The sequence below is a fragment of the Pongo abelii genome, chromosome 1 (assembly GCF_028885655.2).
Source record: "Pongo abelii isolate AG06213 chromosome 1, NHGRI_mPonAbe1-v2.0_pri, whole genome shotgun sequence".
NCBI classification, from domain to species: domain Eukaryota; kingdom Metazoa; phylum Chordata; class Mammalia; order Primates; family Hominidae; genus Pongo; species Pongo abelii.
Genome location: NC_071985.2, coordinates 128712176 through 128723729, shown reverse-complemented (window position 1 = coordinate 128723729; position 11554 = coordinate 128712176). Strand labels below are relative to the sequence as shown.

The following is an 11554-nucleotide window of genomic DNA, read 5'->3' as shown; positions in this document are numbered from 1 at the left end:
CTACCACCACCATCAGAACACAGAGATTCTACCAAGGCCCCAACAATGCTTACTTAAAGCCCAAGCATTCCTCAGTCAAATTGTGGTGAATACTGCCAGGCCTGAGACTCACCCTGTAGGACAGTGGGCTTCTTCTGTCCCAGAGCAAGTTCAAAGTGCTTTCCAAGAGTGCAGGCCTGGACTCAAGAACCCAAAGAGCTTGCTGGTTGCTCTAATCTTCTGTGGCCAAGTTGGTACCTGAGGTACAAGAAAAAGCTGCTTTGCTTTTCCCTGTGTTTTGCTCAAACAGAAGGAGTCTTTCACCATAGCCACCACAGCTTGTAACGTGCTGTATCTCCCCTATAGATGGAAAGTCTCAGGACCCAATGTCCATGGCATACTACCTGAGTATTGCTGCTGGTTATTCAGAGCCCAAGAGTTCTTTGGTCAGCAGGTGATGAATCCTGCCACAACTGGGTTCTTCCCTTCAAGGCGGAGGGTTCTATTTGGCCTAGAGTGTGTCTAGAAATGTCACAGAAGAGGTAGGGCCTGGAATGGGGGCCTCAAAACTTTGCCCAATGTGCTATCTTATTGTGGGTGAGTTGGTATCCACAATGCAAGACAAAGTCCCCTTACTCTCCACTCTCCTCTCCTGAAGCAGAAGGAGTTACTTTTGTTGCTGCCAGTTTCATTACCTGGGATTGGGGAAGGGATGGTACAAACACTCCCTTAGCTAGACTACCTGGTGTCTCCCTAGGTAACATATCACCATAGTCCACTGACTCTAAGCCCAGCCTAGCACTAAAAGTTGCCTAGGATTACATAACATGTTTCCAAGACTGTCTTTCAAGTTTACCTAGGACCCCAGAACCCTTCAGCCTGCAGTGGTGAGGCTTGTCAAAAACTCAAGTTCCAAATGTTGGGATGGTTGATTTTCTTCTGGTTAGGGCTGGACCCAATGCTCCCTCCATGAGTGGGCACTGGCTATTCCCAGTATGGCTTCATTCTCCAATATGGCAGGGCAGTAATGAGTTCAATATAAAGTCCCCCAGTCACTGCACTCTCTCTTCCCAAAGTGCACAGATTCTATCTCCTTTCCGTGCTGCATGGTCACTGATGGGGGATGGGGTGAGGGATAGCATCTGCAATTCAGGACTCTCTCTTCTGTCCTCCTTGATGCCTCTTTCAGCAACATGCAGTTAAAACCAAGTACTATCATTGCTCAGCTGTTTTTTCTGTTGTTGTTTGTTTCTTGTGATGGTTTTTTTTTTTTTTCTGTGTTTAGATAGTTATTAAAATTTGGTGTTCCAGATGGGGCAGGTAGTAGGTGGGAGTAGAAGATGGGGACAAATGGTGCAGGCTTCTATTCTTCTTGCTCTGTCCCTCACATTGGTATTATTTATTTCTTTAATATTTAGGAATATTTTTCATCTGCAGTTTAATCCGTGGATTCAACCTGTAGGTGGAACCTGTAGATATGGAGGGTTGAGTGTATTAACACAGTATAATTTTAAAGTCTCCAAATACTTTTTCCTTGCTAAGATATTTGGCATTTGAGTAAAATTTTTTGAACCCTCCATATAAGCCGAGCCATAAGGTGAAAATAATAAATGACTTTAGTAAGTCAATGGCATGTTGAGTAGAAAAATTGCCCAACCAATTTCTGACTCATAAAATAATGAAACATAATGAAATCAGTGTTTTAAGCCATTCACACAATCTCCTGTGTTTGCTGAAGCTGCTAGAACTGTCATCCAGAAAATACAATTGTATTCTTAGACTAAATCCCAGGTTCAACCATGATTTTCAAGGTGTTTCAGCACAGGAGAAATTTTAGAAAGCATCCACTCCAGCTCCTGCTCATGTCAAGGGATTTTTATGGAAATTTTGGAAAGAAGATACTGGAAGGTCAAAGTATACATGCAGTTTCAGAAGTCTGGGGATGAGAGAATAAAGACAGAGACAAGAACAGTATGTAATCTTGGGCTAATGATCAATTAGGCCTGAGTCTTAGTAAGTAGAAAGTCACTGGGATTGAGAAATTTTCCAGGAGCCTCGACATTTCCACTGGACACCTGCAAAACTCCTACTCATGTTTCAGTTGCTGAGCCTCAATGCTCTGGAAAGGAGGGGAAAAGTATGTGAATTTCAGCAGAGGCTTAGATGCAGAGGAAAACTGGTCTATCTGAAGAGTCTCAGTGAGCAAGTCACACATGTGAAGACTTCACCAAGAAAGAAAGATACTAGATATGGGTGTCTCAGCAGACTCTAAAGAGTTAGATGCTGACACTTTGGAAGCAGTAAAAATGGTATATATTTAAAAGATAATGATGGTGATGATTAAGGACTATAAGCCCCACTGTCACTACTACCATCACCGGCATGGCTCCATGGAGGTTATTTAACCCTTCAAATCTTAGATAAAACACCAAAACTCAATGAAGAAAACAAAAACAAACTCTGACTACAACTAAAAAAAAAAATTAGATTGGTTGACTTTCCCCTAACATGAATTATGCTACATTTCAATCTCCAGTTTAAATAAGGACTACAGATAGAATTTAAGTTTAATTATTTTTAAAAAATGAAGCACATAAATTTTTAGAGGTTTCCTTTATTATTGGAATTTTAGTAACTTTATCACTATTAGTAGGTTTTAACACAAGATTTAATAAACATGTTCTTTTTAAAGCTTCATTTGACCATAGTTCATATGTTAACTATTTCAGAGTCAAATATAAAAGGCCTATTTTAGAATTAGCCATCTCCCTAAGGATACAGTTGAATTTCATAATTTTAAATGTTATAATAAAATATATTTGTCATCTGTTTCTTGAGATATGAATATAAACTATTCATTTACATTTGCTTATCTTCATGCATAAAGGCTCTTAATCATCTTTCCCCAAGTCCTGCTGTCACAGAGATGGAAAATGACATAAAACATTTTTAGTCTCCACAGGTCACTTAAAATTATCAAATGACCTAGAGGTAAATCAGTGTTGTATCATTAAACCCAAGGAGTCACTAACTTTTGTTTTAGCATAATGAAATAATATAATTTACTTTCCTTGCTTAGAGTACAATAAAATTCACTTATCTGACATATTGGGAAATGTCTCATTTATATTTTCTTTGTTTTATGAGCACACAGTTGAGTTCCAGAAGACAATAAATGGCCGAAAATAATTGTTTTCAAACTATTCATAATGATCCTTTAAGAAGAATTCAGAATAATGTACAAGACAAAGATTAACCCCAGACTGCACAATGCAGCAGGCCACTGTCTTTCTGTTTGCCTTTACCTTCTATGTATTTCCTCTCCCATCCTTGTCTACCAGTTTTATAATTTTTTTATTTTTATATTTATTTATTTATTTTTTGAGATGGAGTTTTGCTCTGTTGCCCAGGCTGGAGTGCAATGGTGCAATCTCAGCTCACTGCAACCTCCATCTCCCAGGTTCAAGTGATTCTTCTGCCTCAGCCTCCAGAGTAGTTGGAATTACAGGCGCCCACCACAATACCCAGCCGATTTTTGTATTTTTTAGTAAGGATGGGGTTTCACCATGTTGGTCAGGCTGGTCTCGAACTCCTGACCTCAGGTGATCCACCCGCTTTGGCCTCCCAAAGTGTTAGGATTACAGGTGTGAGCAACTGTGCCCCGCCCCAGTTTTCTGGATTTTAAAAGTACTTCCAGACTTTCCACTATAGCAGATCCTGAGAAATATGCCAAGGTTTTGATCTTCTCCTTTCTCAATTTATATAACTTAGTATGTCTTCAGGATCTGCTCAGAAACAGATCGCTTTTCCTAAGATCCCAATGGGTAAGAAAATGCTGTCTTTCTTTGCTGAGATAATGTTTGCAATTCAAGTGTTACCTCAAATGAATGAATTTTACAGGGACCTGTGGCAAAATACTGTAGGGCAAACTTTATAATACAGACCTTCTTTTTCATTTTGTTTCCATTTTCAATTAAAGGATCAAAAAGTATTATGTGGAATACCAGCAAATAATACTAAGAGAATATATAGCTTGTACTTTTACCATGACATTATTTATTGCAGACTTTTTCTTTCCCAGTGAATTTATATACCAAATATCCTCAAACTTAGATTTATTGCTTCTTTAAACATTTAGAGAACAACTTTGAATCCTTATGTCAAACTATATACTTTTACAAAACGATCCCACAAGTTGTACATATATTATGAATTCGACTAAGTAAAATGTCACAAGATTGAAAAGTTCTATTTTAAATATAAGTGTTAGTGTCTTAAAATAGTATTTGTTAGTATTTACTAGTTGTTTGAGAAAGGCAGGCCTTCATAAATTAATTTACTCATGTCTTACTTTTTTCACAGGCTTTATTTTTTAGCTACCTAGCCTTAGAAAGATAATGCTGTATTTAAAGAAAAAAAAACACTATCTGTGATAAACCTGTATATTTATATCAAAAAACTCTATTTTCTATGGCTTAGAAGATAACAAAATAAATACAGCCGACTCCGCCGCCGCCATCTTTGTTACGGGCAGCCGGGCCTGGCTTGAGATGCCGAAGTCGTGCGCGGCCTGGCAGTGCTGCAATCGCTACAGCAGCCGCAGGAAGCAGCTCACCTTCCACCGCAGGTGAGGGAGAACACAGCCCCTGCCAGTGAGAGAGGAAATGCCAGCTCTTCTCAGAAAGAAAAGGTCCTCCCTGAGGCGGGGGCCGGAGAGGACAGCCCTGGGAGAAACAGGGACACTGCGCTTGAAGAGCTTCAGTTGCCGCCAAATGCCAAAGGCCCAATAAAACAGATCTCGCTTTGGAGGCCGCAAGCGGCAGAGGCTGTTGGCCGGCTAGCCGGCCCTGCAGGCTTGAGAAGTCCCCTCGACAAGCAGCCATCTGATCACAGCTATGCCCTGTTGGACTTAGGTTCCCTGAAGGAAAAAACTCTTCCTCACTGTGAAGGAAAACTAAAAGCTCCAGAAGCGCTTGCAGGCCCAGAGGCTGGTGAAGCGAAGGATGTCCAGCTGCCTCCGTGCCTGCAAAGGGCACTGGGGACTCCAGGTCAGACTTGGGCCAGAGCAGCAGAGCTGAGCCCCACAGGCTCCGGACGCAGAGGCGGTAGTGACACCAGGGCCGGCAGGGCTTTGGAGTTCTGGCTGTGGACGTTTTTGTCTGCTGTGGTCACTGAGAAAGTTGGCCGTGAGGACTGCCGGGCGGGGGATTGAGACAGTAACCAAGCTCCCTGGCGAGAGCCCCGACGCCGTCTGGGGGACGTTTAGAGGCATGGCACTAGGAGTGAGCATGACAAGCTTATCCTGCCATGGTAACAGAAGTCCAGGCTGAGGCTGATTCTGGACGCTGTCCTTTCAGCACGCGCAGAGTGAAGGTCGTTGGAAGCCCCATTATGGGAGATGCTCCTCAGGGAGGAAGTCATGTGAGGGGGCCGGCTCTGTGGCAGGTGAGTGGGTCCCCTTCTCCATCAGCCTGGACAGCCGCCGCTCGGGATTCTAAGGAGTGACTCCTGTCCTGGCCTGGTGTGAGTGGGCAGTGTAATGAAGTGTCTTTCTATTAAAAAAAAAAAAAAAAAAAAAATTTGGGGATATATAGAAATGCGGATACAACACTCGCCTATCAAAAGTGAAAAACAAATTTTAAAAACCCACAAAAATCTACATTAAGCTCAGTAACTAAAGCATACCAGAAAAGCAGAAAAAAAATATTAACTCTTTAGATAAAATGTTACTAGTTTTAACATTTAAACTTTATCTCAAACTCAACATGTCTAAAAAGAAATTTTATTTACCTCTTGCAAACCCACCCACATCTGTTCCTTCTTGCCTTGCCCATCTTGGAAAATGACGTTAGGTTTTCCATTGTTATTTAAACTTAAATCCTATAAACCATTTTTGAAAATGTTCGGTTATACTGTGTATTCAATTTCTCAGCAAGTCGTTTGTTTCTTATTCAAAATATTTCCTGAAACTGTGTTTTCTCATTACCACCATTGATTCTGCCCTTTTCCAAATGACCGTCATCTTTCCTAAACTAGGCAATGTCTTCTTAATGACAGTTTCAGCTCCTTTTCACCTACTGACACTTTTCCACTCAGCAGCCGGACTGATCATTCATAATTGTACATCAGATTACACCACTCCTCCACTCAGATCTCCTGAGCCTTCTTATCTACTCACAGCAAAAGGCAAATTTTACCACACCAAGGAAGCTCTGCGTGACCCAACACATGCCTGCCCTTCCAACCTTGTCTCCCATATGGTTTTAGGTTATTCACTTCATTTGCCACACCTATTTCTGACTTAACTTTTGATAAGCTAAGATGGTTCTGATTTCAGATTTTGCACTTTATTTCTTCTTTGCCAGGAATGTTCGTTCCCCATAAAGCTCATTTTCTTACTGTATTCAGAGTTCTATTCAAGTATCCTCTGTGGATCATCCCATGAAAAATTCTCTAGCCTTTGCTCTGCTTTGTTTTCTATAAACAATTTATTGTCCTATTATCATATTTTTCTATATTTGTTTAGTTGCTTATTATTTGCTCCTTTGGCAAGGACATAAACTGTTTGAGAGATTTGGCTAGTGGGTCTTTCTTTGTTTCCTCTGAAACAAGGAATTACACATAGTAGGTGCTCATTAAACATTTGTTAAATAAGTACACTAACAAACAATTGCAGTAGACATTCCCTGTGTAATGCATCAGAAAGTTTCCAGGCCTACAGACTTTAATTTCAGTGCTTCATAGAAAAGTTAATTTGGATGAGAGTAAATATTTTATTATATTTTAATCTGCATGTTTTATCTTTAATTTCAGGTGTAGAGAAAACATATTAGTATTTATTTCAAAAAATGTATTTTGTATCATCACTTCAATACAAATAATGGTCAGTAAGAGTGATTCATTTTGTTAGAGGAGAAGATAGATAACATGACTCTAGAGATGACAATGCTGGGTATAATATTTATAAATTAGGTTCATTATCTGATAAATATAAAATCTTAGGATATAAATTTGAAAAATTCTGCAGTATATGGAGGAACTTTAGTATCAGCAGGCAAAGAAAAGTCAACTTCTTGTTAGTATTTGGGGGAGATACATGTCAGTATGTCAGTGTTCCTTAATAACCAAAGTATGAGATTTAACTCCAAATGATGTAAAGTTTAAAAACACAACCAACACCACAGATCGATTTTCTCAGCAGGAGATCATTTTGCCCACCAGGGAGTCTTCAACAGTGTCTGGAGACATTTTAGGTTGTTGCAGCTTGGAGAAGCGTGCCACTTGGCATTTAAAGGGGAGAGGCCAGGGGTATTAGTCCATTTTCACACTCCCATAAAGAAATACCCAAGACTGAGTAATTTATAAAGGAAAGAGGTTTAATTGACTCACAGTTTTGCATGGATAGGGAGGCCTCAGGAAACTTACAATCATGGTGGAAGGCGAAGGAGAAGCAAATGCATCCTTCTTCATAAAGCACCAGGAAAGACTGGACAGCAGGGAAAACCACAACTTATAAAATCATCAGATCTTGTGAGAACTTCCTCAGGATCACAAGAACAGGATGGAGGAAACCATCCCCATGATCCAAACACTTTCCACCAGGTCCCTCCGTCAATATGTGGGAATTACAGTTCAAGATGAGACTTGGGTGGGGATGCAGAGCCAAACCATATCATTCTACCTCTGGCCTCTCCCAAATTTCATGCCATTTTCACATTTCAAAACCAAGCATGCCTTCCCAACAGTCCACCAAAGTCTTAACTCATTCCAGCCTTAACCCAAAAGTCCAAGTCCAAAGTCTCATCTGAGACAAGGCAGGTCCCTTCCGCCTATGGGCCTGTAAAATCAAAAACAAGTTATTTACTTCCAAGAATCAATGGGGGTACAGGCATTGAGTAAATGTTCTCATTCCAAATGGGGTAAATTGGCCCAAACAAAGGGACTTTGCTCAGGGATAAGTTATAGTACTCTTGGCCATGAGTTCAATGTTAATGAATCAACAATATATATTAAATAATGTTTCATTAAACAGAAATACACATAAAACAAGTTTATTGATCATTTGATGAAAATTTTACAAACGAGTCTTGAAGAAACCTAACCATGTATTTTCCCTAGGGCTAATGATTCAGCATTTTCTACTTCAGTGCTCATGGGGACATTATAGTAGACCGTAACTTGACTAACGTAGTGACTTGGTAGACCATAATTACCAAGCATAACAAGAATCAACTGTATATGCTTTATTTGTATTATTTTCCATGTAATACACTTTTAAACATTATTTTGTCTTGCTTTAATGTTCAAATCAGATTGTAATAGCATAAAATATGTAATAAAAAAAGGCTGGGCACGTTGGCTCAGTCCTGTGATCCCAGCACTTTGGGAGGCCAAGGAGGGCAGATTACAAGGTTAAGAGATCAAGACCATCCTGGCCAACATGGTGAAACTCCATCTCTACTAAAAATACAAAAATTAGCTGGGTATGGTGGCATGTGCCTGTAGTCCCAGGTACTCAGGATGCTGAGGCAGGAGAGGATTACTTAAGCCCGGGGGGTGGAGGTTACAGTGAATCAAGATTGCATCACTTCAGCCTGGCAACAGAGCAAGACTCTATCTCAAAAACAAACAACCAAAGGAAAAAAAAAAAAAAAATATATATATATATATATATATATACACACATACACACACACACACACACGGCCATTTGTTTTCTTTACTCAGTCTTTTATAAAAATTATGATAAGTAGGATTAACCATATGTATTAATCAAGACTTTTCTGTGAAACCTCGTCTCTATTAAAAATACAAAAAAATCAGCTGGGCGTGGCAGCGGACCCCTGTAATCCCACCTACTTGGGAGGCTGAGGTGGGAGAATGGCGTGAACCCGGGAGGCGGAGCTTGCAGTGAGCCAAGATCACACCACTGCACTCCAGCCTGGGCAACAGAGCAAGACTCTGTCTCAAAAAAAAAAAAAAAATCAATTATATATATATATATAAAGAGTTCCATTGTCCAAGGGCTGGAGAAGATCGATGACTTAGCACAAGAAAGAAGATGAAACTCATGCTTTCTCTTCTTTGTTCTTCTGTCAAGGCCCCCAGTGGGCTGGATGATGCTTGCTCATATTTGTAAGTGTGAATCTTCTTTATTCAGTCTATGATTTAAAAGATCATCTCTTCCAGAAACAGTCTCCTGGAAACACCCAGAAATAACATGTTACAAGGTATCTGAGTGTCCCTTAACCTAGTCAAGTTGACACATAAAATTAGCTATTACGGCCAGGCGTGATGGCTCATGCCTGTAATCCCAGCATTTTGCGAGGCCAAGGCAGGCGGATCACGAGGTCAGCAGATGGAGACCATCCTGGCCAACGCTGTGAAATCTTGTCTCTACTAAAAATACAAAAATTAGCTGGGCGTGGTGGCACGTGCCTGTAATCCCAGCTACTCAGGAGGCTGAAGCAGGAGAACAGCTTGAACCACTGAGTCGGAGGTTGCAGTGAGCTGAGATCACACCACTGCACTCCAGCCTGGTGACACAGTGAGATTCTGTCTCAAAAAAAAAAAAATTAACTATTAAACCATATATAATATTACTTACAGGCAGTCATCTAGAAGACGTAAAATGGAGAATGCTTAAAATTATATTGTCTTAAATTAGTTGATTAAAGGAACATTTCCCCCCATAAATGGTATTTATATTATCATGTGATATTTTGTAATCTTTTTAAGTAATGTACAATTCATAGACTATCAAAATGGAACATATCTGTTATAGAATTTTAAAAGAATTTTCTAAAAGTTCTAGTCTAATTTTTACTTTGACAACAAATAACAAGTTTTAAACTAATTTACATTTTTGCTTGTTAAATGTGCTTTTAGCTTCTGAGCTGTGTCATTAATAAAATAGAAAACATAAATATGTATATAATGTAAAATTTATATGTAAATAAGTACATGTATAAATTAAAGATTCAAGAGAGAGGTTTAAAAACATAAAAAATAAAATTTGAAATATGTTGCATTTGCCATATGGGTCACTCTATTTTATTTAGGCTTAAATAACCTGAGTTGTAAACTACCAAAATTATTGATATTATTTTGATAACTGAGTATATTACTGAAGTTTCTAAATAAATGAAAATGTTCAGGCCTTTGTTTGATAAATTTCAAACAAAATTGATTTCTGAATTAATATTAAGCAAGTAAGGCTGATCGATGATACTTGATAAATACAATGTTTTACTTGCTCCTATTTGTCATGAGCCATATGTTGCCATCAGGTAAAAATGCAAAAAATAAAAATAGTAATAAAAGGTAGGCTCTTTATCACGGAGAAAAGAGATTTTAGAATATTAGCTCCCTATCACAGTGAGTTGCACGAAATAGGCACTCAATAAATATATGCTGGATGAATTGATGCATGCATGAATAAATGAATGTTCTTGAAATATAAATTATTTTGACCATAATTTACACCACTTTGATATAATGATAAAGGATGAGCATCTTAAGATAATCTGGCAATTTTAAGAAATTTCAAATTTGTAAATGTGGTGTGGATATCTACTATTTGTATGTTTATCTATTTTCTTACAGCTATGTCAATAAATGTGTATTCCAACTCTTCTATTTCTAAAATTTCTTTCCATGTCTTTTAAAGAACCCTACCAAAACGAACAAATGAAATCTATACAATTATTTCTCATATTGACTTGTTTCTCAGCTCACCCTTTTTCACCTGTTTCACACACAAAAGCAATATTTGCCTATGAATCTTTGGATGGTTTGGTTATTTCTAAGCCCGTTAAGTTCTCACAGTTAAAAACATTATATAATATATTTCTCTCTGAAATTTGGATTGGATCCAGCTCAGACCTTGGAATATGGAATTACAACAAAACAAATCTCACCATCTGGAGGTTTTCTAGTCATAATTTCTTTACCTTTATTGTCACTGCTGTCTTTACAAATTCATAAGTACATGAGGATAAACAAACACTATTCTCAAATGAATTTGTCTGTATAATAGACATTTATGGCAAGTAAATTGCCAAGAAAACATTTACAATGAACATTACAATGAACATGAGTTTGATGATAAGTTGTACCTTTAAAATAGAAATCAAAAATGCATCTAATTTTTATACTACAGACTTGCGAAGAGACATTTCTCATTTGAATAATTGTGTTGTCAATTGCAGAGCAACTAAAAACTTACCAGTTACAATTGACAACACTGTTGGAAAGATCAACCCTAGAGAAAGTCTTGCTTTTTTTCCTTAGTTGCTAAAAAGCTTCTCTAGTAGCTAAAAACTGACTTACTCTACAAATAATACCTCATAAAGACAAATCTATACAAAAGCTTTGTATGATCATGTTCAGATACTGCAAACTTTCAGGCTAATGAAAAAGTCAAATGCAAGCTTTGTGAAGCTCAAAATCAGTGACATTTTGAAACACAAATGTTGACAATTATTCAAGGATTTGTAAATATGAGACAAAACTTTACATTTGGAATTTTCTAATTGAATCAACATTATTTTCCTAATAATTGTTTTGGTTAAAA

The 11554-nt window shown here is 38.2% G+C and overlaps 1 protein-coding gene across 1 annotated transcript in view; it reads left to right on the top strand.

The window, feature by feature from the left end:
- The first annotated feature begins 4529 nt into the window (after nt 1–4529).
- The window catches only part of LOC100445627 (THAP domain-containing protein 3-like), a 58253-nt gene continuing 51228 nt past the window's right edge, over nt 4530–11554 (top strand). The window contains 2 exon segments of the mRNA XM_054530614.1: nt 4530–4599; nt 4602–5424. Coding sequence (XP_054386589.1) covers nt 4530–4599; nt 4602–5191 — 660 coding nt within the window. The 3' untranslated portion in view covers nt 5192–5424.